The 23,352-nt window shown below is 39.2% G+C and overlaps 1 protein-coding gene across 1 annotated transcript in view; it reads right to left on the reverse strand.

The window, feature by feature from the left end:
• Window positions 1–23,352, reverse strand: part of IBTK (inhibitor of Bruton tyrosine kinase) — an 84,348-nt gene that overhangs the window by 52,469 nt on the left and 8,527 nt on the right. The window contains exons 5-12 of the mRNA XM_084622578.1: window positions 23,171–23,341; window positions 21,341–21,458; window positions 17,866–18,046; window positions 14,283–14,406; window positions 8,730–8,907; window positions 6,718–6,892; window positions 4,880–5,485; window positions 3,511–3,597 (exon numbers count right to left, since the gene is read on the reverse strand). Of these exons, the coding sequence (XP_084478704.1) occupies window positions 3,511–3,597; window positions 4,880–5,485; window positions 6,718–6,892; window positions 8,730–8,907; window positions 14,283–14,406; window positions 17,866–18,046; window positions 21,341–21,458; window positions 23,171–23,341 (1,640 nt within the window). The remainder of the gene's footprint in view (window positions 1–3,510; window positions 3,598–4,879; window positions 5,486–6,717; window positions 6,893–8,729; window positions 8,908–14,282; window positions 14,407–17,865; window positions 18,047–21,340; window positions 21,459–23,170; window positions 23,342–23,352) is intronic.

Genomic DNA, 23,352 nt, shown 5'->3' on the forward strand with positions numbered 1-23,352 from the left:
CCTGCTGCCCCCCTTCCAGATGCAATTATTAGCTTGTTTCAATAAAATAAAGGTCATGTGAATTTGACAGAATTTATTGATGGACATTTTACAGCAGCAAAACAACACTCAGAGCTCAACTCTCTGCTTGGTAGATATGGGCATCTGATATGGTTTTGTAGGGTAGTGATCTCCATTGGTAGCCTCATACTGGAGAGCCACTGCCTTAAGTTAACAAAAGCAAGCGAAAAAAAAAGTTCTGGTTCCTAATGTTATTAACTGAACGTCAACATGGAGCATCCAGCAACTGTGTCTTCCCTCATTCCCTGTCTGAAAACACCTGTTCGTGTTCAGACACAGCTCTCTCTGCATCCGTGGAGTTTGTTGGAATTGTCAGCCAGTTCCGAGCTAGCCTTGCAAGATGGGGGATTCTGCTTTCCACTGAGTTTCAAAACTGTAGCACAGGCAAACTACAGTCCGCGTCTTTTGTGATATTTTTGTAAGAAGGAATCTCCAGCCCACAATTCTTGTCAAAGCCAGTAACTGCATTAGGCCAGGTAAATCCACCATCAACAGGTGCATTTGTGCAGGGTCAAAAATACACACAACTTTTAGGAACCCTGCTGAATGTTGTTGAAACTTTTGAGCAGTTTTTGCTGCATTGCTTGACTCTTTCCCATAGCAATAGAATTGTTTGAGCTTCTTTGCCATGCAAGAAAACACCTGCTGAGCACTGGCATTTAACTCAGCATTGTCAGAGTGATTTTCATTTGATTGTGCTTCAGCCCAGAACAGGACATCCATTACTTTGTTGTATGCTTGGAGGATTGTGACATGTCAAGATTCCAACCAAGTGATTAAGTCTATCAGTCCTGTGGCATTCTTGGCAATGAACTGAACTTCCTCATTCAGCTGAGCATTGTTTAGAACCTGCATTTTTGGTGTCAGTGTGAGCTCTTCTGAGATGAACTCCAAATAGTACATCAGGTGAGCTGCATGGTATTGTACAGCCTCAAATCAGAAATTTCAACAAGTAATTATTGGCTCTGGGGGAAGTTCCATTTTTTCCCCCTGATTTCAGTCATTGGTGCAACGTGCTGCCTTGTATCACAGTTTGTGGCTAGGGCAGCATTTAAAGATATTTTAATGTAGCTGACCAGTTATCAACTTTCCCTAACTCACATCTCCACAGCTCCCTGACAAGACAAATTATATGTGCATTACATGTACTATGGACAACATTTGGCATTAGACTTTGGTGAACAGATTTGAAAGATTTCATCATGTAAGTTGCATTTTCGCTTATGAAAGCAGATACTTTGACAAAGTTCACACCATATTTTGAAATGGTTTTAATTATCGCTTGAAAAACTCTACCATAGTTAACAGCATCGAAGTAAACGCAGCTGGCAAGCACTGTTAGCTTTTCTGTCTGTACATCTTTGGCCTTGTCAGAAATAAAATCAAACAGAACATGCAGTACGTAGTTGTTTTGCTCAACTGTGGACTCATCCAAAATAACTGCAAAAGACTCACATGCGTTAATTTGATACTTCGCTTCCTCAAAATGTGTAGCAAAAACCTTAGGAAGGTAGTCCTGTTGTAACTTATTCGCAGTTGGTAAGCAACTGGCATTTTGGGCGATCACGTTTTTCCAGTGGGATATTAGCATTTGCAAACACATCCACAAGTTTCATTCTAGCTAAATGACAGATCTCAGAGCTCTCTGTCATTTTCTTTTTTCTTTAAAAAGAAAAGATGAAATTGTTTTTTTAACTTTTCGTTTACCAGCAATGCACTATGCGCAGCCCTCTTTCTGCCTTGATGAGTTTCCAAGTCTAAGTGTTGCCTTACGTGTATGATCCAACAAAACATTGCAGTCTGTACAAAGTAGTTTGTCACCATCAGCATGTAGAATTTGGAAGCCAAAATTCTTTCACTTGATCCACTGTATTAATGATTTTAGAGGTTTTTGATTTACTTTGGACACTCATTTTACACTTGTAATTTCACTTGTCTTCCGGTAGGATGCCAATTGAGATTACTATGCTACAAAACTGCCCCAATGTTCGTATCTATCGATCAGTGAGTTGAGCCGAGTGTGATTCACTGCTGTAAAGTGTCAATCAAAAAATTCTCAGTTCTTCATCTTTCTTTTTATTTTTATTGAAACAAGCTAACAATTGCATCTGGAAGGATGGGGAGGGCAGTTCTCTGTACAATTACCCCTCTCCCCACAGCTGCAAAACGATAGGGAAAGGAAGCAAGTGGAGGGTGAGGGGGGCAGAGCTACTTGCACCTGGGAGAGGTACCCAACAGCAGGCCTGCAGGGCAAGAGAAAGTCCTGTCCCTCCCAGCCGGTTGGGACTAGCAACCCCTTGCTGGGGCCCCCACAGCACAGGGGAGATTGGACCCACCTCCACTGCCGGAAGCCTCCTCCGGCTGCAGGAAACTCTGGAGCTTCTGCCCAGTCCCAGAGCTTCCTGCAGCAGGGGAAGGTACACAGAGGTGAGTCTGATGTCCTCCCCAAAAGCATCTGTGCAGGGGAAGGACAAGTCCTGGCCCCCGCAGCCCAGCCAGGATTCTCAGCTAGGAGCCCCTGGTTGGGGCATTGCCAGCAGCATGGGGGAAATCAAAGCCATCTCACCAAGCCTCCTCTGTCTGCAGGAACCTCCAAGGCTGCTGCCCAGCCCCAGAGCTTCCTGCAGCGGGGAAGGCACTCAGAGGTGGGTCTTATCCTTCCCCCACCCCCAAAGAGCAGCCGCGCAGGGGAAGGACAAGTCTTGTCCCTCCCTAACCTGGCTGGGACTTGCATTTAGGAGCCCCTGGGCTGGGGCACCTCAACAGCATGGGGAAGATCAGATTTCATGGGGAAGGGCTTATTTCATGGTCTATGAGATGTTTTTCACTGCCGTTAAATTTGCCCTAAATATAGCCTATTCCAATGTAAGTTAAAGAATTAAGCTTTAGTACCACTGTAAGCATTGAAACAGGACCAAGTAATTCAGATATAAATAGCAGTAGGGTAAAAATTCAGGTAATTTCCCCTTATGGGAAAATATTTCAGAGATTCTTCTCATTAAGCAACCCTGTAAATTTCTAATTGAAGAAGTCAAAATCTATATGGCTTTAGTAGGAACAACAACATGTAGCCCTGCAACAGACAGAGCATGTCAGACTGGAAAAGTCAAGTTTTCTTCTGATGTTACTATTCTATAATATAAATGAAGCCATGGAAAATGTGAATGCACAACAGACAAACACAATCATTGAGATCTGGTTCTGAGTACTAATCCAGTATCTCAAATTACAAAAGTGTGGTAAATACAAAGAATCGCTCTCCAATGACCATTAACTGTGAAATACACACATACACCCCTGACAAGTAATAACACTTTACAAAAAATTTCAGGTTACAAAATTTTGGCTGCATCTGCTTAGTGTCTACTTAATTCAAAATGAAGTGAAAGGTACTAAAAAATAAGGTCAGATACACGCAGAGACTTGACGTCGCTAGATTTTAAAACTTACCATTTTTGGGGGTTTAACTTTGGTTTGGTTCCATTTTTCCTGTTGACAACATTAATTTTTCCATTTTCTAGTTTAACTCCATCCAATCTGCAGGCACAAATATTACAAACATCAATTATTATACATTACTGATCGTTATAATGATAAAGAAAAATAGGTTTGAAATTTAGTACCACTTAACATTGTGACCACAAATGAAAGGACAACAAATGCACTTCACAGAAACCTAGGAAGTCTATTAAGAAACAGACTGATCCTTCAGCATAGATATGAAACGGATATAAAAACAGATTGCTAGGCTTCTCTCTACCACTTTATTACTCCTATTTATGTATCCTGGTCCAACTGACAGGTGGGCTATACAGGTAGGCTTAGCCATCCGCATGGTGTTTGCTGCTTCTGGGCCATACTTTGAGGCGGTATGGATTATCTTGAGTGTCGAGAGATGTATAGTGTTAGAGATATGCTATGAGGGTTAATTTGTAAATTGGGTGAACACATATGGTGGCTTTATTAGAAGGCTGAGGGACATTTTTGCTTTTAAAATTACTGGGCTCTGTCCTGGCTGTTCTTTTATGTGCACCCAGCTGTGGTAACTGCTTCCTTTTTATGACCACCACACAATGGCTGAGAAAGCTGAACAACAAAGCAGTATGTTAAAATGCAGAGTGGGGGAAATTGGTTTACAAGGGTTTACTGTCCTCAGTCCTTTTGATGATGGTACAGAGAGACACAAGACAGAAAAATAGTATCATGCAGAAATTTGTACAACAGCAGAGATGTTTAATCTCAACTCCACTGGTTTCGTCTTGTAATATTATCAGAAACACAAGGCATCAGTTAACAGGGTTCCAGTTCTTTGTTTCATACTGTTTAATGCAAAGTCTGCAGCATCATCCATACAAAGATCAACATCAACCACAGATAAGAGCCATGACTTTATATGTATCACACAAAGGACGAAACATACGGTCAGTCTGAGGCAAGGAGTAATCTGGAAAGCTACATTATTTGCATCTAAACTCAAACACAGGAGGTCCCCACATCTCAAAACAGAGTAGAATCTTGTAGAAGATTCCCAGGATAGGATTAAGATGAGACTAGTGCTGAAACACAGCACTTCCTGCACCAGAGAAGGCCTAGTGGCTCAGTTGGTAACACATTGCTTTAGCTGAAGAGCTCTCTCATAATTCTCTTTTTTCATAGAACCCTCAGTTGCTGGGGGTCAAACTGGGAGTCATGTCTGCCCAAACTACATTGGTAGTTAAAACCTTTCCATTTTTAGACAAGCTTATATATGGTCAGAAAGGGACAAAAAGCAAGCACCAACTAAAGTGGATGCTGCCAAAGAAAAAAAATTGTAACACACCTTATGCTTAAATTACTGAGACCAAATTTCTTTGCAGCACCTTGCAACATTTTTATGGGGTTGACTTCTTCACCAACAACTTTGCCTTTTTTAGAAGACTTGGGTTTGTTCTTCTCTCTTTGATTTACTACATGCACTTGATTACTTCTGTAAACTTCAAATGCAGGCTTTCCATTAACATCTCCACTGAAACTCATTTTATTAAGGTTAGAAATTAAGGTATCTTGATATTCTTCTGTTTTTTCCTTATACAACATTCTTGGTTTGTAACCGTGAGTCAAAAGATCACAAGTGTCCATGTATATGAACTGCAGAAGGTATGTAAACAAATCTTGATGAACCTTCTCTATCATAAAGAGATCACATCCTACAGCATCTTCATCTTTACGATAGACATCTGGAGAATCTAGTCGATTGTCATCTGAAATGAACAGCTTCCTGAAGAAGTCAGAACGCATGGCCAAGATGTACTTGTGCGCAGGGATCATCCTAGTGCCGATCTGAAAAGTCACATCATGGATGTTGTCCATTTCATCTGTTTCCCCTAACAATTTGCCAAAATCCTCAACAAAACTTGATGATGACACACTTGGAATTTCATATAGGCTATAAAGACAAACAGTTATTTTTTATTTGGTTGAATTTTAAATTCTATCATGAGGGTTTTATTTTAAAATGAAGAACCTCAATTTTTTACTATTCTACATTACTATTCAAAGTTTCATACTGTATTCTTTAATATAAAGAAAATTCCTAAACTGATTAAAAGTGCAATATAAAAGCTAGATATTACACAATACTCCATATATAAATATATATTAAAATAATCCTGCGACATTTTTCTAAAGCACCAAATAAAGATAACATTTTTCTCTTCATACAAAAATGTATGGCTTAATATTTATAAAGTTATCAGCAGTATTAGTACTTTGCATGCTACCTATGTCATTTTATTGCAAGGAAGTGCTTGAAGTAATTCAGAAATGTAAGAATCTTTGACACGCTGCATACTGAAGTCCAAAACAAAAATTCACGTTAAACAATATGCTAGATATTCTAAAATCTAAAAAGAGAGTGCAAGGAGCAGTACATCTTTCAATGTTTCATTTACTCCAACTTTATTTCAAAGATTTAAGTTTTTGTTTAATTTAAAAAACAGATCTACTTCTGTCTTTCAGTTTCTTATATTACAGGGCATCTCTGAGAAACAAGGAACCTGCATGTTAAGAAGGATTTCTATGACACTTTATGGAATGGAGAGTTAAAAGTACATTAGAAGGTAAGTTTTAAAGGGGACTTGATTATAAGTGTTTGGCTTGAACATTTTGCCTTTGGATAAACTAAGGGCTGGTCTACACCCAAAACTTAGCTAGGTCTATCTATATCGCTTAGGGGTGTGGAAAAAAAAAATCACACCTCTAAAACACAGTTAAACTGACCTAAGCACCGTGTACACTGTGGCTAGCCCAATGAAAGAATTATTTTGTCAACCTCGTTACTGCCATCTCAAGACTAGTGGATTCACTACAGCAACGAAAGAACCTTTCTGTCGCTGTAGTATGTGTCTACACTGCAAAGTTTCTAGTGTAGACATTCCCTAATTAATGGCTTTTTCCTTAAACAACCTCTACATAGTTGTCTACAAGTAAGTGCTAAGCCAAAATGACCATATTTACTATGATCTCTGGAGTAACCAAAAATGGTCCTCTGTAAAGCAGAAATTTTAATTGAAAATGAAGACAAAACAAGACTTAATGGAACAGAAAAATGCTTTACACCCACAACCCCCTCAGTACTTTCAGTAATTGAAGTTACAGCCATAGATATCTGAAATATACCTTGTTTTAGGATCTGACTGTAAAACAGCAAAGTTACATCCATTAGGATCTGTGGTAACACTAACAGCTCTGTGGACAAAAGCAAGCTTCTCAAGTCGAATTCTTTCAAATACACTGTTTGTATCATAGTGACAAGACACATCATATGAGGAATTCTGAAGACTTGATACAACCTCTGTTAAAAAAGAGATGTTGGAAAAACATGGAAGGGTCAAACTAATTAAGATTTAACTGATAAAACAAAGGACAAAATTAATTACTGGTGTGAGTCTACTGAGTTGAGGTCAACAGAGTTACAGAGATCAGACTGAAGACTTTGGCCCAAATAGCGTTGACTGCAATCAGGAATGGCATGCCTAAAGAGATAAGCCTACCTAGATTCTGATCCCTGGACTTGGGAGATCTCCCACCCAATGAGTACTCATCCAACCCAACCCTCCTCATTTTGTGAAATATCACACCCAAGATGGCATTGCTATGGATTAAATGAAGCATACTCTGCTTTTTCTATTGTACTTCAGTTACAACACTAGTAAGATATAGTACACAAAATGTCCCTTTAGTATTTTCATGGTATATCTTCAGTTTGGAAAACTTAAAAGAAATTATTTTATTAATTATAAATTTGTGGCAAGTGAATTCTGAATAATGAACATTGGGAAATATTACTAAAATATTTCATTCCATTTCTGCTTAAAAAGATATTAAAATTATGTGCTTCTTAAACTGTAGTCTTAGGCAGAATGCAAGAACGCTATTAATACGCAACAAACAAAATGAAAATCTTTCTGCCTATCCAAAATCTTTCTACCTTTATAGGGTCACCAGTCCAGCACAAGGCCAGGGAGAGTGAACCCAAACTACAAAGGCCTTTGGTTCAACGTCTTTCAAGAATAAAGATATTTTAGTGCATTATGGAACTGTTAAGACCAGACCAGCAGTAAGTAAGACCAGTGCACCATACGTTGCTATGTGGAAGGTCCAAATTAAACAGATTCCCTTGTTCTGACACTTTACAGAGCTAGAAGAACAGAGATGAGGAGGAAGAATTACCATGACATGTGACCTTCTTGGAAAGTAGAAAAGCAAAAAAGGAAACCTGATGGGTTAACTCAGTGTTTTGAGGAGGGAAGGAAACACCTTGCAATGAAGGAATGCAAGATTGGAGGCTTAAAACTGAAATAGTAAATTGGAAATGAAGGTCATGGAAATGTGATATGGCATTCATCTGTAGGCCATAAAAATCCAAACCCATCCAGCTTGGTGGTAACAAAGCAGGTACCATCTGTGGACTTTCAGTTGGTCCATGTGAATAGAGCTGATTTTTTCAATCAATTCCTATGGAACAGGTGTTTGCAATTACAAAAAACAACTTCCTACTGCTGGGACCCTTAGTCAGCAGATTCAGCTAAGAATACAAGGATTGAATTCTTCTGGAAACTGAACTACATGCTGATCTATATAAGCAGTGTCCATGAAACAAGATAAAGTTACCCTAGCAGGGCAATGTGAAGAAGCACATACTCTTTTCACTTGTATCAATTCTTTACTGACAGGAGGACCCAATGCTGTACATCCAGTACATTTCAGGATCACTAACATTCACATAAGCATTGGACACTTATGACCCTTTTCACCATGAGTTATTCAGGATACAGATTGTGCACCAGAAGCTCACTGTAAACTGAGAAAGACAAGTTAAACTGAACATGGTGGGGCAAACAAAAAACAATAGCAAAAACACTAAACTAGCTGAACAGTGCCAACTCTCTCCTATTTCTTTTATCTATCTGTCAGTCATGGAGGAAGTAGAGATAGCCCATCACATACTACCAATAAATCAGGCAGATTGTATAAGGGAAAATTCCCTCTCCCAATACAAAACCTGAAAAAAATTACAAATGTTGGGTGCGAGAGGAGAGAGGGGGAATGTAAAGATATTTATTGAATTAGAAATCGGTTATAAAACGTAGTCATGTACTTTCAAAAACACCTTAAAAGCATGAACTAACCTTTCTTTTCGGAAGTTTTTTTCCCTCCTTCTACCCACTTTCCTGTAAAGGCGTCACCATCCTGCGTGACAAACATTATTTCATTCCTATTTAAAGCAACGTCAGACATGAAGACTTGGCGGCCATAGACCCATCGACACTGCTTCATAGGACTGTTGGATGACTTCCAGCAAAACACCTAAAATATTAATGGTGAGGTGGAGGGGTTAAAGAGAATTTAGAAACCTACAGAAAAAAGCAAGTCAGTGATGTGCACTACAGCTTTATTAAACCGGAAGCACATGTTACCTCAAAATTATTGAGGAACAGAGGGAAGATTATGAATTGTTAACAATGCAAGTTTATTTGCAATGAATGATTTATTTCACTGTGAGCAGTAAAGGAAGATGCTCAGATATCAAAAGTTACATGCCTATTAAAAAAAAAAGGCTTAAACACTTTCTACTAGATAACTTTCCTTGTTTTGATGTTCATACCTACAATGTTTAGTTGCAAGTACCATTCTAAAAACGTAGGAGTCTACTGTTGCTATCTGCATTTTTAGAATAAAGCAGCAGAAAACTGAAGTAATTACTATGAAGTAGCTAGATTATGAAGCAATTAGGATTCCAGTTGTACTTTCCCTCTTTCTTCTTGCACTTCAATAGAACCCAAATGAAATATCTTGTTCAAGGAGAACCAGAAGCATACCAGTCTTTAATGAGGGCAATGCCTACCAAATGACAAGTAGATTCCACCTCTTAGTTATTTAAGTACATTTGTCTTCTAGTTCCTTTGCTTCTAACACCAGGCAACATTCAAAATATATCTATTTTTTTTACAAGAACAAAGATAGTCTAACACATTTCAAGAACACAATATGCCTGTCTTTAACTATCAGACTAACACCACCAAAAAAACCTCAATGCTTTTTTAAACTTTAAGAAGATAAAAACATAAGAATGATATGACTCAGAACAGTCAACGGCCTTCTAGGCCAATATTCTGTCTTCCAACAGTAGCCAGTGCCAGATGCTCCAGAGGGAATGAACAGAACAGGGCAATTATTGAGCGATCCATCCCGTCATCTAATTCCTGCTTCTGGCAGTCAGAGGCTTACAGACACCCAGAGCATGGGATAACGTCCCTGACTATCTTGGCTAATAGCACTGATGGACTACCCTCTATGAACTTATCTAATTCTTTTTTGAACTCCATTAGAGTTTTCACCTTCACAATAGCCCCTAGTAACGAGTTCCACAGATTGACTGTGCGTTAAGTGAAGAAGTACTTCCTTACATTTTTGTTAAACTTTCTACCTATTAATTTCACTAGGTGACCTCTGGTTCCTGTGTTATGTGAAGGGATAAACAACACTTCCTTGTCACCTCCTCCACACCATTCATGATTTTATAGATCTCTATCATATCTACCCTTGGTCGTCTCTTTTCAAAACTGACCTGTCCCAGTCTTTTTAATCTCTCCTCATCTGGAAGCTGTTCCACACGCCTAATCATTTTTGTTGTCCTTTTTCCCCCCCCCACTCTAATATATCTTTTTTTGAGATAGGGCAAGTAGAACAGCAAGCTGCATTAAAGGTGTGGGTGTCCCATGGATTTATACAGTGGCATTTTGCTATTTTCTGTCTTATCTATCCCCTTCCTAATTGTTCCTAACATTCTGCTAGCTTTCCTGACTGCCAGTGCACATCAAGCGGATGTTTTCAGAGAACTATCCACAGTGACTCCAAGATCTCTTTCTTCAGTGGGAATAGCTACCCAACGTTTTTTATGTAAAGTTGGGATTATGTTTTCCAATGTACAATAATTTGCATTTATCAACATGAAATTCATCTGCTATTTTGTTGCCCAGTCACCCACGTTTGTGAGATCCCTTTGTAACTGTTCACAGTCAGCCAATTTGGTCTATTTTGAGCAATTTTGTATCATCTGCAAATTTTGCCACTTCACTGTTCACCCCCTTTTCGAGATCATTTATGAATATGTTGAACAGCACAGGTATCAGTACAGACCCTTGGGGAACCCCACTATTTCTCTCTCTCCTTTGTGAAAAATGACCCTTTTAACCAGTTACTGATCCACGAGAGGCCCTTCCCTCTTATTCTATGACTGCTTACTTTGCTTAAGAGCCTTTGGCATGGGACCTTGCCAAAAGCTTTCTGAAAGTCCAAGTACACTATATCAACTGGATCACTCTTGTCCACATGCTTGTAGACTGCCTCAAAGAATTCTAATAGACTGCTGATGCATGATTCTGTTTACAAAAAGCCATGTTGACTCTTCCTAACCATATTGAGTTCATCTATGTGTCTGATAATTCTGTTCTTTACTATAGTTGTAACCAATCTGCCTGGTACTGAAGTGAGTAATTGCCAGGAGCCTTTTATAAAAGTCAGCATTCACATCCATTCATCTGGTACAGAGGCCAATTTAAGTGACAGGTTTCATACTGCAGTTAATAGTTCTGCTATTTCATATTTGAGTTCCTTCAGAACTCTTGGGTGAATTCCATCTGGTCCCTATTACTTATTACTGTTATATTTATCAATTTGTTCCAAAACCTCCTCTATTGACACCTCAATCTGAGACAGTTCCTCAGATCTGTCAATTCAAAAAAAAAAAATGGCTCAGGTGTGGGAATTTCCCTCACATTCAGTGCAGTGAAGGTTAATGCAAAGAATTCATTTCACTTCTCCACAACCTTCTCTTCCTTGAGTGCCTCTTCAGCACTTTGAACATTCAGTGGCCCCACAAACGCTTTGTTTTACACAGGCCAAGATTACAAAGCAGAATCAGAGATTTGGTTATGATCAAAGATCACCCATGGAACATATTTAAGGCAGGACAGATTTACAGAACTGCAGGTGGGGGAAAGGGGTGGGTGTGACAGTCTGTACCCCTATGTTCACCTCTTTTACAAGACTATGATAAATTCTGTACAAAGTATGGCTTGTGAGGTATAATTCAAAAACTCATTTTGCTGATCATTATTGTCCTGGTAAAATGTGTGTGGCCCCATTGTACGTAAAGTTATAAGATTCCTCTGAACGTTAGTATTAAGACATATTACAAGTCCGGGGAGCAGTCACAAATCCCAGAGACAAAAGACTCAACAAAACCTCAGCCAGGTGTCAACAAAATCAAATGAACCATCTCATGGTTAAGTGGCCATTGTTTGGCAGAAAAGAGGGTGTGTGGGTGGAAAAAAAATTTGCATCTTGACAAAAAAAGCAGCTTGGGGTTCCCGTCTACAAAGACTTTCTATCACCTGAACCTCAGGTGGAAATGTTTCTCAAAAGAAGAGAAAGAACTATAAGAAGGGAGATTAGATGCCCTAAATTCTCTCTCCTTTTCTTGCTACCTATGGCATCGACAACACCTGAAGAAAAATTAAGCGACATTAGATTGGGGGAGGGATCCTGACTGCAAGAAATTCACATCAGTAAGCCTGCTGAAACATGTATTGAAAGAGATCTATGTTCTGAATTCACTTAACTTGTTAAGTTAGGCATTAGTTGCATTTTACTTTTATTTTCTTGTAACCAATAATGACTTTTATGCCTCATTACTAATAATCACTTAAAAATCTATCTTTCTGAAGTTAATAAATTTGTTTTATTGTTTTATCTGAACCAGTATGATTGGATTGAAGTGTTTGGGAAACTCCATTTGAGATAACAAGATTTGTGCATATCATTTTTTATTCATAAAATGACAGACTTCATATGAACTTGTATTGTCCAGCAGAGCTGGGCAGTACAAGATGAACATTTCTGGGGAAAGTCTGGGAATTTGCTGGTGTTCCTCTACAGTGTAATTCAAGAGTGACTGGTAACAGTACTAATATACTATAACTGGGAGTAATTTACATGCTGGAGGCTGTGTGCAAGCAGACCAGAAGTGGTCGCTCTCACAGCAAAGCAGTGTAAAATGCACCCCAGCCTCGGAGAACTGAGGGGATACAGCTGTTCATCGGTCCAGATTGTACCCTGGGTAACGTCATAGAGGGAAGAAACTGCGCAGCAAGTTTCCTTTTCCTTCAGTACTGCATGAGGAGAGGGGAGATAAGGCTAGACCACCAACTGTTGATTCAGTACTGAAAAGCAAAAGGGGGTCCCCTCTCTTCCAAGCAGTCATTTGCGATGTTTATGCCTAAGACACCCTTGATACTCACAAAACTACCAGTTTCCATTTTACTTGTGTAAAATTGGCATAACAATCTGGTGTAAATTGACATAAACACCACTGAAGTAAACAGAGCTATGCTGATTCATATTGGCCCAGCGACTCTATGAATTAGAAGCTATTGCAGCCACACTGGTGATCCCACAGGCACAGTAACTTTACGAGTCACATGGTTTACAGCATACATGTGCGCACACATAAACCTCTTGACAAAATATTACCATCTAATTTGAAAGACTAGATGCACCTATCAAAAATCTGCTTTATCCTATAAAAAGAGCTCAGTCATGTTGCAAAAGTGAAGACAGAAAAATGCAGAGAGGAACACCAGTTCAGTTCTGTCCTCTTTATTCTTTATGTGCTGGCACAATTTTAGATTTCTCTTCCACTGCAGCATTTTCGTTAAACAAAAATTTTACAAACACCACTAGATGGTGCTGCAAGTTTAGAATTTGCAGTGAACTAATTCTAGGATGCTTTGAGTTTTCAGGGTTTCTAAGAAGAGTTGCTGTAATATGGAAAGCTTTAGTAAATTCTTCTGCATTGTCATACTAACCAGAAGGTACAATTGTCCGCAATTAAACATATATACTAAGCCATTCATTGGGTATGGCACATAAACTTTTAAGTGTGGTCAGACATACTGTACATTGTATCTCTAAGGTAATGGTTTGAGAGTGGGCTGTAGTCACACTCGGAAACAGAAGAGACACAAACAGAGGTTCTAGCCTGTTGTACACTGTTGCAGTGGTTCATGTGAGAGTATCAACCGTATCTTAGAGGAACACTGGCAGCTGTGTACAAGAGGGATGGACATTTTCAGATAAGGATATTGGCCTCTCTTAACATGGCAATTTAGACCAACATCTGACCAATATTAAGTGTAACATCATGCACTTGTGGCAAACAATGAACACAGAACAAAAAAAAACTAAGGACCTAAAAACCAGTGGCCCACACTTAAGTAACCATTAATTCTCTCAGTACCATACCCAGGTCATCAGGTTCTTTTTCCAATGTCTTGCTCACATTGCTGTCAGCAGAATGAAAGTGATGTGGAACAAGCAAACAGTTCTGTGATGAAATTGAAGGGATGGCAGGAGTGGAGAAGACAGCTTGCAAAGAAACTACAAACCAGGGCAGAGGAGTTCTTAGATAACTGTTCTTTGGGTTAACTTTGATGAATTTTTCAGCCAGATGACACCCACTCAGAATTCAGATGCCATCCTTCTCCCATACCAAAAAGAGAATTCTACTCAGAGAAGTTAAAATACACTTGGGAGCCCCCGTGGTTCTGTTCTCAATTTACCTAGCCCTTTCAATATACTTCTTGTTTCAAAAGAATTAATACATTAGGCAGACAACTTACTCGTCCAGCTTCATCCAGGGCAAGAATGCAAGTCTTTTGACCCCCATTTTCTTTGAGATGTTGAGGATCCATCTTGTATTCCAAATATCCCCCATTAACAAGAACCTTTTTTAGGTTCAGCTGTCTGAATGAACACAAAAGCAAAGATAACATTAATATTTCTTTTACATATAATTGAGATTTTACATTTAGAGAATCACTTTAAAAAGCAGCTAATGTAACATACATAGTTTATTGTTATTGTGATTAATTTTCCCTCGTGGTATATTTACCAGTCCTTAGAAACAAAATATTCTCATGGCTTGAGACATACAGTAGTTGTCTCATGTCCATCCATTCTTCAAAATAGGTTATCTTCATCTCCACAGAGAGAATACCCTCCTATGGTAAAGAACTGATGGACAAGTCAAAAAAGATGAAAATGAACCTCAAGCTCAAGACCCCAGGATAGAATTACAGCTGCCTTGTACAGCTATGGCATATTACACTTTAAATAAAAATAATAATAATAATAATAAAAAAAGTTACTTCTGTTGAAAAAAAAACAACCCACCACATAGCACAACATGAGAACAACAAAATTAGTTACCAATTCATCTTTCCTTTTTGGTGTGTTTTCTCAGCACAAACTGATGCATATGACCAACCTCACCCAGACAGAAGGAAGTAAAAAAGACTCCCCCTACCCTTCTCCAGTAGGCAAACTGGCACGCAAAGGTTCTACATGATGACTAAACTGGGCTAGCAGCAGCAGTTTGGATGTGCGTGAGGGAGCTCAGGGCTAGGGCAGGGGGTTGTAGTGCAGGAGTGAGGGGGCGACACTTACCTCAGGGAGAGGGGAAGCCTCCCCGGCTCCGACCGGCATGTCTCTGCAGCTCCTAGGTGGAAGGGCCAGGGGGCTCCGTGCGCTACCTGCACCCACACATGCCGTCCCCCACAGCTCCCATTGGCTGTGGTTCCTGGCCAATGGGAGCTGCGGAGCTGGTGCATGTGGTGGGAGCAGCAGAGGAGCCCCCCGACTGCTGCTCTCCCCCTAGGAGATGCAGGGACATGCCGTTGGAGCCAGGTAGGGAGACTGCCAGACCCGCCAACCCTCCCACAGCACCAGCGGGAGTCCCGGGCCGCACACTGCTGCCCCACCCCAGCATGGGTCCCAGGCCATGCAGCACTGCCCACACAAACCCCGCAGCAGGGGTCCTGGGCTGTATGCCACTGCTCCCCCCACCCTCACCAGCACGCCAGAGCAACCCTGGCCCAAGTTTTAGTTAGTAAAAGTCCTGAACAGGTCACGGGCCATGAATTTTTGTTTACTACTCGTGACTTGTCCACGACTTTTACTAAAAATACCCGTGACTAAAACGTAGCCTTACTTATAGTTTTCACACAGACTCCTGAAAACACTAGAATGCAACACATAAAACTTTATACATTGAAAGATCCATTTTCCTCGAGCTTCAAAAGTTCATACCCATGGCCCATTAATAAAATTTATTTAAAAATCCATACTTCATCCTTACAGAATTCATCAAGTTTCTGGGTGGATAAAATTGATTTAAAAAAAATTAGATTCTTTTAAATTGAAATACTTTTCTTTTAAAAAATAAGTGTTTTAATTTTCATAATTTAAAATTTTATTTTATTAAAATCATTTAAGTAAATAAAAAAATATTGTGCATGAATAAGTCCTCCTCAAGATGTTGCTTTACTTGTATACAAAAAAATCAGGGGAAAACATCTTTAACTTTTGAGGTTAACTTTATGTATGTGTCACAATATCATGTACTGCATTAAGTATCTATATATTATTTTCAGTTTTTACAACATAATGAATGCTAGTATGTATTTCTTCAAATGTCTTTCATTTTGTTGGGCAGAAAAGCTTATTCCTTAGTTACTTTTGGTTTCAGTTCAGCTAGCAGGTGCAGAGATCACATTTTCTTCATTTTCAATAGTTTAAAGTTGAGAAACCAATTGAGAGTTTAAAAAGCAGGAAAGTTTGTTTTGTTCTTCCACTATATTAATAAAAGCCACATGGTGGAGGATCAGATTCACTAATTCTAAGAACTTGAACAATTCCATCCAGATTTTCCAAGGTTTTGAGGCACCTTAAAATACAGGATTTTCAAATGCACCTAAACCAGTTAAGCTCCTAACTTTCTTTGTTTCTAGTCACCATGGGTCAGGTTTTGAAGGTTCTTAGGTGCTGATGAAAATCCCAATGGTATCTAACAGGTAACTCCCATTGATTTAGGTGCATTTTAAGGCAAAGAAACTTCACAAATCTGGCCCATGGTGACCAGAAAAAATCCATCAACTACAGTAACTACAGTTAATACCTCCTTTGTTAATTTTACACTTTATGACATTTCTTTACTAGATCTTTTTTTAACTTGGATTTGTGCCAAGCTAAATTTAGACGGACATTGGAATTCAAATTATATACACACAAACAATATTTTAAGAGTTTTATTTGACCTTTAATGTGCCAAGTACATAGGAAAGTAAGTTTATAAAAATCTGTTGTTTATTAAATCAGTTTTAAATGCAATCTGAATAAATCTATGTTAAAGCTATAGAATTGCTTAAATAAATATGTATAGATATAGTGAAAACTTCCTGGTTAGCACAAGTACCCAATTTATAATTTAAAGGCTACATTTGGTTGAAAATCTACATTTTTAATGGTTATACCAACCAAATGAGAATTAACCTTTCTATAGGAAAATAACTAAAAATCACTTATTTTAAATTGATTTAAAGTAAATAAACCCTGACAAATTTTTAAACTACTTTCTTCTCCCCGTTCTAAATTAGAAGGGATTTTAAAAGGGTTTACATATAAGTATGGAAGTTTCTCCATCATCATCAAATTGAGAAATAAGACTGAGGATTCAAAAATGACAGCTGCTGGAAGAGAAAATTAAGAGTAACCATTTGGCTAGAACAAAAGGAAGCTTCTCTTAATGTTTTCCCCCGCATCCGATTTTCCTGCATCTGCAACCCTCACAGATTTGTTTCATTTAAATATTCAGTAATTAAAAGTATCCGCAAGAAGAAAAGGAGTACTTGTGGCACCTTAGAGACTAACAAATTTATTTGAGCATAAGCTTTCGTGAGCTACAGCTCACTTCATTGGACAATGAAGTGAGCTGTAGCTCACGAAAGCTTATGTTCAAATAAACGTACTCCACAAGTACTCCTTTTCTTTTTGCGGATACAGACTAACACGGCTGCTACTCTAAAAGTATCCAATTATACATACTCTAATTTCTAGAAGCCTTTTTAACAGTTGTATTTTAACTCAGCTATTAGCATATGGCTATTTTACACACTCCCAAATACAAAATAAATCTATTTAGTAAAGAAACAAGCCCAGCCTTCAATGCCTCCACTAAACAAACAATTAGATCAAGCCAAACTCAAGAAGTCCAGGAAGAAGCAACTGTAAAAGTGACCTGGTATATATTACTTCTTGAACACGAATATCCCCCCTCCAAATCTCTTCCAAAATAGTTTGAAAAAAGAAAAAGAACAGTGAAACTAACTTAGTATTGTACTTCCCTGTAAAGGAAAAAATACATACTTGGAAGCCATCTTCTTGCACTGATAGTCTGTGAGCAAGTAAATATCCCCTCTTTCAGTAACACATACTGTAGCGCCATCACTTGCAGCGACTAAGGACAAAATGATGTCCTTATGATGCAAAGCAGAGACTTGGCGAGGAGCAGTTACACACTTCTCTCCATTAGGATCCAGCATATATCCTACAACAAAATACAAACCCCCCATTTATGTTAGTTATTTGAGATTCCATAATTTGTCATTTGATTTTGAGAACTCTTCCCCATTCTCTCCTATAAATATTGCTGAAAAGCCAATTAAAATTTAATTTTTCTACGTTACTCATCTTCACAATTATTAGGCAGAAACGAATCAAAAGGTACTTGTCATTTTTTGTCACATTATCACAAAAATGAAGCTTTGAAAAAAGGTAATGGATTTCTGGTCTACACAATCACAGACCATAGAAAGATAATTAAATATGGTTAGCCATTACAATCACACAACAACAGCTGCATTTATCTTGCTTACCACACTAAACTGGAAGTTCATTAGCAGGACAGATTACACTGTATAAACTCAATTTTACTTTGACTGTGGCAAGGCTGTGATATTAGTTGCCACATCACATGAACACAGCCTCCATATATCCATAACTAGTTATTGGCAGGTGCCAAACCAGCTCCTCCTGCATCAACTGACTGTTCAGAAACTGAACAAGCCTGTTTGTAAAGGCTCTTGTACCTAGTTGTAGGGTGGGTTTGATTTTTTGTTTTGTTTTTGGGGGGTGGGGGGGAGAGATAAAAGGGAAGGATTCAGACACTCAATCCCATTCCTGTTTCCTATTTTTTAAGAAGAAAACTATTTTTATAAAAGTTACTAAAAGTCAGCTATTAATTACACATGGTATCTCTAAACATATTCTTGATGCCAGTCACCTCAGAGATTATAAATACATTTATTTTAATTTTCTGTTTGACTTTTTCCAGAATATACACAGAACTCTAAGTGCTTATTTTCAAACAATATTTTGTAGCAATTAAAAAAAAAAAAAGGTCTTCCACGTTATTGCTAATTTGACTGTCCTTATATTATATTATACCCACCACAATATTCCTTGTGCTATCATATTCACTAATACTTTATCCCACTTCCTCCACAGCTGTTTAGCCCACCTCTTCCCCAAATACTCAAGAAAAGAAATGGATTTTGTGATCAAGCCCAGCAGGTAGACAAATCCAGGCTTTGGCAAACCATACTGTGTGGAGAACATTTCAGAACCCAAAACCCCTTCTGAAGAACTCTTAAGAGGCTCCAAATTCAATTGATCAAGACTTTGGTAGTACACCTCTACCCCAATATAACGCAACCCGATATAACACAAATTCAGATATAACGCAGTAAAGCAGCGCTCTGGGCAGCGGGGCTGCACGCTCTAGCAGATCAGCGTGTCAGCATGCCTGGCTCCGACACGCTGCTCTGAGCGGCGTGTTAAGGGTGCCAGGCCAGGGCCGAAGGGTTGGATAAGGGGCAAAGGGTCTCGGGGGGGGGCGGTCAGGAGACAGGGAGCAGGGGGGTTGGACGTTTCGGAGGTTCTGGGGGCAGGACAGTCAGGGGACGGGGCGTTGGAGTCCCGGGGGGCTTGTCAGGGGGCGGGGGTGTGGATAGGGGTGAGGGAAGTCAGCAGGGGAGGTTGGATGGGTCGGGGGTTCTGAGGGGTCAGAGGGCGGGAAGTGACTATTAATACCAGAAATGCTCGAGGCCAAAGCAAGTTCGATATAACGCAGTAAGATTCTTTGGCTCCCAAGGACCGCGTTATATCAGGGTAGAGGTGTACTGTATAGAGACAGAGACAGATACAATCCCTTAAGTAAACGTTGTTAATAATTATTAAAATAGATTTAAATTTATTTAAAATGCTAAAAATTGTCTAAAATGGTAAAAACCTGTGCAAGTCAGACATTAATATAAATACTGACAAAGTAAAATATACACCCAAAATAACTGTTTCAGTCTTATTGTTTTTACAGTACTGGCGGGGGTTAGAAGACAGAGTTATTGAAAGAGTGAGAATTTACACAAAGCTGCATTTCAATAACATTGTTGTAATTTAACCACCATACATTCTCCCCCATCCCTGTACTGAAAATGTGGCTTATGACATCAGGCTCTGCTGTCGCAGGAGGAGTGACAGAGAGGATTGAGCCACATTGGTCTAGCAGAAGCAAGAATCCTACTGTATATCCCACTTATTGGAGTAGCAGAAATTGTATTAGGGGGTACTAAGAGGGCCATGAAATAGCATGGAAACACTATGAACTTAAATTTAAGAACAGAACATGAGATATTTTTAAAACATTTCCTATTAATGACAATTTTCTTATCAATAAAGGTTGTTTTTTATTCCCCAACAGTAATATACAACATTTAACCACGGTTGCCTTGCTCCAACATAGGAGAGATAAAAGCACAGTTTCCAGAGAAGTGCCTAAGCTTCATGGAGTCAGCATACTAGTGCACGTAAACAGAAAGCACCAGGATTAGCTAACAAAACTTTTCAATCTGCACAGATGTAAACCCAGAGAAAGAGAAACTCAGTCTAAACACCAATATCAGTCTGAGGTTCTAAAGTGTTAAAATGGCAAAAATATTTCATTTCACACAGACCCTTAACTATAAATGAAGTTCACTGCTATGTGGTATGTTTAATAAGCTATCGTCTTAACTCGTCAAATGAAGATTTATTCTGGAAGCAAGAATAAAAGACAATTCTAGTAATGGCTTAGCAAAAATAGCAAACAAAAAACCCCACAATGCATATTCAGATACGTATCTTGCTTTTAAAAAGTTAGTAAGGATGAAAAATTGAGGTAATTCCCAATAGTATATTTACAGATAGGGGAAAGCTGGATAGAGAACATAAAAAAGTGCCAACAGCGTGCCCAGTGCTGTGCACAACACAAGCACTCCCCTTGGGAAATTACAAATTTAAACGATGTTGTCTGCAGTGTTGTTATAGCTGTGCTGGTCTCAGGATATTAGAGAGAGACCAGGTAAATTAAGTAAAATCTTTTATTGGAACAACTTCTGTTGGTGAGAGGCAAGAGCAGCTCTTTGTAGCTCAGAAGCTTGCGTCTTTCACCAACAGAAGTTGGTCCAATAAAAGATATTACCTCACCCACCTTGTCTCTCTAAATTTAAACAATGACATTCTGTATCCTGAAAGTCTGCACTGATGGGCCACACAAGAGTCACAGAAGAGAAAGTTGGCCAAATAAATTTGAACAGTAAAGCTACATTTGACTTACCCCACTCATCCTCAAGCATAAAAATAATCATTGACCGCAGTAAAAAAAAAAAAGAGTGTGTTCTGGAGCCAGTGGAAGACAAGTATAAACCAACATTAATTAAGCTTCTTTTCTCATACAGATGACGGCTTTTACTTTGAGTAACATTTTTAAAGACCGATTTTTATTTGTATAACAAAACATTCTTACCTAGCTGGCCACCATTCAGTCCCATGGTATATATAGCTTCTCTAGTCCATAGCACTGTATGGAATCTGCCTGCAGCCACTCCAATCACCATTCTACCTTTCAGATTTTTTGCCTGAACCTACATATAAAAGCAAAGATTTTCATATAAGTATCAAATCCCAAGCAAATAAAATGTGATGTGCATAAATCAACTTCTTATTTGGCAATAATGAAGTCCATACTAATTAAACTCTTAAAGGTTGTATCAGTTTCACTGAAGATTTAGTATAACTAGCTTTTGAAATGAACCCTGCTTTTTTTAAGTGAAACACTGTTCCACCAAAGACAAAGAGGAACAAGAAAAATCCAGAAAGGGTTAGCCTATTTCTCCCCTCCTCCGCCCCACCACCACGCTAGATTAGAGCCATGCCACCTTGGGCTATCAACAGATCTCAGAATTAAGCAGGGTTAAGTTCAGTTCTTAGGTGAGACAGCCAAAGAAAAATACAAGTTCTGTAAAAAGTGGCTATTGGAAAGCTTCACTCTGTTTAAGTACCAGTGTCCTAGCATGCTGTAAGAGAGCATTTTGATGCTAGATTTCATCCAACAGATGGCAAGTGAAATTAAGAAAATGACCACTCATGGTCATTGGAGAAGTAATCCCATTCCCTGGCGAAACTTTGACTGCCTCCCAACATCTTTCAACAGGTTCAATTAGACCTGTTACTCTTCACTTCCTCTTGCTAGCTGCCGTGTAATGCTGTGCTACTGAATGCTGTTAGTTGTATTTCACTCCAGATGGCACTTCCCTTCAGTAGTAGGTAAAGCAATTCTTGCATGTATAGTTGCTTTGAGATAGTAAATAACTTATTCTGAGGTATCACCTTGGGCAAGTTCTCCTCCCTGAAACCTGTGCTTCTTGTCTACAACTATCAGGAAATGTCATTGCAGAAAATTTTCTTTTCCTCTTCTCACTCTACTATCCCTATTACTATTTTTCCCAAACCACTATCAACCTCTGACATTAAAAGGGCTTTCAGGGAAAGGGTGCACTAGGGAGTGCGGGGAAGCCAATGACTTAATGTGCATGTCTAACCTTACAAAGACACAAACCAGCGGCCTAAAACAATCCATGAAAAAGGATACCACTTAGTAAATATGTATTTTTATTTTCACTCATTTGAAATAGAAACCTTTAACTAAAGGAAGTACTTCAGAGTAATATACTTCAGCACTTTTCTTGCAACTGTGCCTAGTCATCAAGTACAGGATTTAGTACTTCTATAACAGGGGTCGGCAACCTTTGGCACGTGGCCCATCAAGGCAATCTGCTGGTGGACCACAAGACATTTTGTTTACATTGACCGTCTGCAGCCACGGCCCCCCGCAGTTCCCAGTGGCCACGGTTTGCCATTCCCCGCCAATGGGAACCGTGGGAAGCAGCGGGCAGCACATCCACAGCACATGTGTGTGGCACATCCACACCACTTCCTGCAGCGGCAAACCGCGGCCACTGGGAGCTGCGGGGGGCCATGGCTGCAGACGGTCAATGTAAACGCAATGTCTCGCGGCCCACCAGCAGATTACCCTGATGGGCCGAGTGCCGAAGGTTGCTGACCCCGTTCTATAAGCTTAGAATCCAAGCAGAGCACAGACAGGCAAACCATCTGATTACATTACACAAATATTTAACATTGAGATTGTGTGCTAATGACTTGGAGAAGATGGCTTTATTTGACCCCATGTTCCACTTGAATTATCCCTACAAAGTTTACATATAGACATCAATATGATCTTAACATTTCACTCTCAGTGAGGAAAAGGTCCAAGTAGTAGCTAAGCAGTTATTACCTGTCTGGGAACACTGCAATTAGTAGGAGGAGGAAGAATACCCAATTGATGGTAAGTATTTAGGCCAAAGGTGTAAACATATCCATCTTCTGTTAAAACAACAGTATGATCCTTAGCTGCTGCTACCTGGGAACACTGATGGCCAATTAGACCTTCCACAAGTCTTGGAACCTAGTACAGAT

The sequence above is a fragment of the Lepidochelys olivacea genome, assembly GCF_965140295.1.
Source record: "Lepidochelys olivacea isolate rLepOli2 genome assembly, chromosome: 3".
In the NCBI taxonomy this organism is placed as follows: Eukaryota; Metazoa; Chordata; order Testudines; family Cheloniidae; genus Lepidochelys; species Lepidochelys olivacea.